Source organism: Impatiens glandulifera, chromosome 1 (genome assembly GCF_907164915.1).
Source record: "Impatiens glandulifera chromosome 1, dImpGla2.1, whole genome shotgun sequence".
NCBI lineage: Eukaryota > Viridiplantae > Streptophyta > Magnoliopsida > Ericales > Balsaminaceae > Impatiens > Impatiens glandulifera.
In genome coordinates, this window is record NC_061862.1 from 101,379,861 (window position 1) to 101,384,814 (window position 4,954).

Consider the following 4,954-nt stretch of genomic DNA (forward strand, 5'->3'; position numbering starts at 1 on the left):
GGGTTAAATATATATATATATATATTTATTTAAAATAATATTTTTGAATATATTTTTAATCATACTAAATTACATGTTCCACAATTTATTTAATTTTAATGAATTACTTTAGAAAGTAACACTTCAAAGAGTCATTATCCCTTTTACAAACTTAACTTGTTATAGCGAAAATTAAAATTAAAATTTGTATTCAGTTACTCAAAACTCATTATATATTATTTATTTTAACTTGAAATCATGAAATAAAGTAGCTTTTCATAATTATTAATTCTGAAATAAAGGAAAATTTTAAGTGGCTGATACTTGTCTTGCTCATGTGTTTGGATTTTGGAATGTTTTATTGCTTGTCTTCTCAGTTTTCTTTTTCTTTACTTTCTTTTTCTCAGTCTGGTCTCTTTCGATTGTCCTCTTTTTGATCCTTTTTACTTTTATTTTCTTTCTTTCCACCTTTTCACATGTCTAACTATTTCTATATATATAGCTTCAGTTGATTCCAAAAGATGATATAATATTAGATGTTGATCATGCACTTAGGGTTAGTTTTATATTCAACTTATTAGTTATAACTTATTTCTTAATCACTTGGGTAATATTCTAATTAATTGAATCGTATATGTAACAGATGCGTTTGATACGTTTAATTGATCCAATTTATCATTTTTATTTATTTTAAATTATTTAATTTATTAGTTCTTAGTCAGAATTACAATAGAACTAAATTGTAATAATATTGAGTGTATAGATTTATTTATATTAAAAAACATTAAGTTAAAATCGACATTATATATATGGGACAATTTTAGTTTCCTTTATTAAATATAATAATAATAATAATATATTCAATACCATTTAGCTCTAATTTTTTTATTGCGAAAACAAATTATGATTATTTATTTGAAAAAATGACTAAATTAATTTATGTTATTAATAATAAAAAAAAGAATATTGAATTTAAAATTATACAGTTTCCTTCCTGTCAATCTAAAATTCAATGGAAGTACAAGCATTTATGGATTTCTTCTGTCTACGATTCGATTTTAGATCTAACTTAAATGAGAATTGCTTTTGGGACGAAGACTTACCACTGTAATGTTTTACTTTGAATACTCTATTAGACGGTTCGAGAGACATCGTGGTACTATAACTGCTTATCACCGTGCTCTTGTTACGATGGTAAGTACTAAAAATTACATACTGAAATTCTCGAACCTCGAGTTTGCCACAAAACCAAATGATTTTTCCGAGGTCACAACAATATTCTCTGCATTTTTTCCCTTTAAATCAAGTTATTCTACTAAATTATTTTTCTTATTACAAATAAGAGGACAAAACACAACATTAATAATAAAAATAATTTATAAAATTGATCATTAACTATATCTAACCAACATGACTACACATTTCTTTGTAATGAAAGATTATATTAAACTTTTTAATATTATCATATTTTATTTTTCAATAAATATATATTTATTATTTTTGTAAAAAAATATATCTATATATTATTATAAAACTAATATAAATCAGACACACAAAAAAAGTATTTGAATTAAATAAATTTTAAAATATCTCACTTTAACTAATATTATTTATTTTTTAATTAATCTCTTATAAATAATAAATTTTTAACTAAGTTAATTATAAATTAATCCATTGATTTTGTTTAATAATCGAAATGATCCAGGTTGAAGTAAAAACATGACAGAAGTATTTTTAGCTTCAAAAGTTACTCCCTGTCATTTCTCAAATAATAATAAGTTATATTTTATATTGAGTTTTTTTTTTCAAATCCTATATTTTAAAGATTTTTTTTATTTGATGTTAGGTTATTTTTAGATTTTTATTGATTTAATAAAATAAAGTAAAATTTTTAGACTTGTAACTGTTATTTTATTTGTTGAAGCATTTTTCGCGGCAGTGACCTGACCAGACTGACCTGTTTTTATTGTTATATATATTGAAATAAAAGTAAGCAAAAAAAAAATACGCTGTCATTTGTATTCTGTAATAAACAAAACTCAAGCTTTCTCTCTCCTCTTTCTTCTTACCTTGTTCGTCAACAAGATCTGATTCCAGAATCATCATTACTATTATATGATAAACTCCATTTCCAATCAATAACTGTTAGCTGATTACTGGTGGACCAACTCATTCATTACATAGTACTGATTTTCTTCTGAAGAAGAAGAAGATGGAGGAGCAGCAGTCTCAGCCGTTGAATCCAGCTAGGAATGTCGACGAACAGTCTATGGAACGGAGCAAGAACTTCGTTGTGGCCTTGCAGGTATGATGATATGCTATGCTATGCTATCTCATTGTTTTGTCTATTCGGATCCATTTGCTACTTGGATTGTTTTAGTCAACTTAATTTGACATTCATTCCGTCTGTCATTTCTTCTCTGTTTGAGATCGATCGATCGATTGATCGTAGAACTTAGAAGTAGGAAATTGATTTGGAATCTGGACGTTTCAGTAGTCGGATTGATTTTGAGAAATTAATTCATCTCTCTCAGTTCAGGAAATTTGCATTTTCTATTCCTGATTCATGCATAGTTGGATATGATCACTTTTATTTTGTCATGTGCGCTCATTATCATACTCATTTCGCGACCACTGCTAGCTAATTAGTTTCTCTTATTAGCTGTATGTTCTAGTTAGTATCTATCTATTTGGACTCCTTTACTGTAGAAAAATCAGGATGATAGTGATTAACTGCTATTTTGGTCGCATCTGCTAATTCAACGTTAAGATTTCATCATATACGTATACTGAATCTCCCTCGGATGCCAATCCAATCCAATCCAATCAAATCATCTGGCTGTTTGATTTGTGATTTTGTTCTTAGAAGTTGCTACGAAATGCTACTTTTCCTATTTCTAAATCTGCTTTAGGTCTGTGTTGTTTCTCAATAAATTCAATTGCAAGAGGTTTGTCTTGATCCTTATGAGTTTTTCAGGAACTCAAGAATCTAGGGCCACAGCTCTACACTGCTGCAGAATATTGCGAAAAATCATACCTAAATAGTGAACATAAACAGATGTGAGGCCTCTTTAACTTCTATTTTCCTTATAAAAGCTTGCAAATTATTGATTTTCAGCGTTATAGGCTCATATGCTCCGTTACACCACAGTTTGACCGGTTCTACAAGCTTAAATAGTCTGCGATAATATACCATATCACTGTTTTAAGGTGTTTATACTCCTGAATCCTGATACAATAGATTCAATGGCTTAAAGTAAATTTAAGAGAGATTTATCACAATCTCACAGCAGATGATGTAACAATGACTCTGTATTTATGAGGCATCCTATCTAGGTTCTATGCCAGCCTTTAGAGTTGTTACAGACAAATTGCCCATAGATTCGACCCATATTGATAAAGAGCCAATTTAAAACATACCCGGGATCTTCGGCTCTTAGCTGGTGTGAATTTGAGATTTAGGGTATCTTAGTTTCATCTACACAGATCCAGATACACTTAAAAATGAATCTATGGGAATTTGAGATTTAGGGTATCTTGAAGGTGATGAGATTTCGGTGCATCAACAAGCTATTCCAATTATATCAAATGAATCTATCCATAATTTACTAGTAGTTTTTTTAGCCAGATCTAGATTCAGATACAAAAGCAAATGAAAACATTTTCTAGATCTGGAGTTGGATATTGGTTTTTACGAGAAAATATAGATCAATTTACTTGGAAACACTCTTTTTTGTTAAGTATCTTTATATGGATGTTGATTTATATGAGACAATGTTATGGAACACAACTTAATTAAACATATATTCATAAATTTGTTGACGTTTTCACGTCAAAACTCATACTCATACCCAGATCCAAATTCAACTCCAAAATGTATTTTCAAATGGGAGCTCGCTTAGTAGTGGGTATAATGAGCTCCTCAAATGAGGTTTTTCTAATATGTTTTTCTTGTAAGGGTCTTGGATAACTTGAAAGACTATACTGTAAAAGCCCTAGTCAATGCTATTGATCATCTCGGTACAGTTGCATACAAACTAAATGATCTCCTAGATCAACAAGCTTTAGACGTTTCATCAATGGAATTAAATGCTGCCTGCTTGAATCAGGTAATTATTATTCTGCTTATCTAACAAAACTTAACTTTTTAGTAACCATTGACTGATAATTGATTGTTTTGTCTTCAGCGACTTTTAACATGCCAAATATACACTGATAAAGAAGGCATGAGGCAACAACAATTGTTAGCTATCATTCCAAGACATCATAAACATTATACATTGCCAAGTAGGTCTAATAATTTCTTATTTATTTTACAAGTTTTATTTTTTTTATCTATGAATGGTAATAAATCTTGAATAATTTCAGAGTCTATGAACAAGAAGGTCCATTTTAGCCCACAAATACAGACAGATGTAAGACAAAGCCATATTCAAACAATACCTCGTACACTCTCTGCAGGTAATTTGAGATTATTTTCAAATAACCCCAAATAACTCCTTGATCAAACAAGGCCATTGTTTATGCACAATAACCTAATAATGTTCATATGGGTTGTTTAAGGTACTGCTGCAAAAACTCTGTCTTGGCATATGGCAACAGAAACAAAATCTACCTTAAAAGGAACACAACGCGTTGCTACGAGGTTTGCTCATTGAGTTGATTTATAAGTTATAACATGTGTTTTCTTTGTAAGACTGACAGTTTCTTGTTCTTATAAGGCTGCTTATGTTATTTCTTTTTGCAGCAATGGTGATATAAAAACATCTGGCCAGATTTCTGGGGTGTTTCATTTATCAAGTACGTATGCTTTCTTCATTTGACTCGAAAATGGTTTCTTAACCTAAATTTTGCTTATTACAGATGATGAAGAGAGTACTAGTACTACTAACCCTACTTTTGGTGGCATGCAGAAGGTATTATAGAACTTCATATTTCCTTTAATAGTAAACTCATAATAAGTCTTTAAAGCATT

At 29.4% G+C, this 4,954-nt stretch overlaps 1 protein-coding gene across 1 annotated transcript; it reads left to right on the forward strand.

The window, feature by feature from the left end:
* Positions 1 to 1,998: 1,998 nt before the first annotated feature.
* Positions 1,999 to 4,904, forward strand: LOC124938533 (protein ABIL1). Its single transcript, XM_047478989.1, has 8 exons — positions 1,999 to 2,284; positions 2,957 to 3,039; positions 3,938 to 4,088; positions 4,167 to 4,266; positions 4,348 to 4,440; positions 4,543 to 4,624; positions 4,727 to 4,779; positions 4,843 to 4,904. The coding sequence occupies exons 1-8, from the start codon at positions 2,192 to 2,194 to the stop codon at positions 4,902 to 4,904; spliced, it is 717 nt and encodes a 238-aa protein (XP_047334945.1). The 5' UTR covers positions 1,999 to 2,191.
* Positions 4,905 to 4,954: the final 50 nt, after the last annotated feature.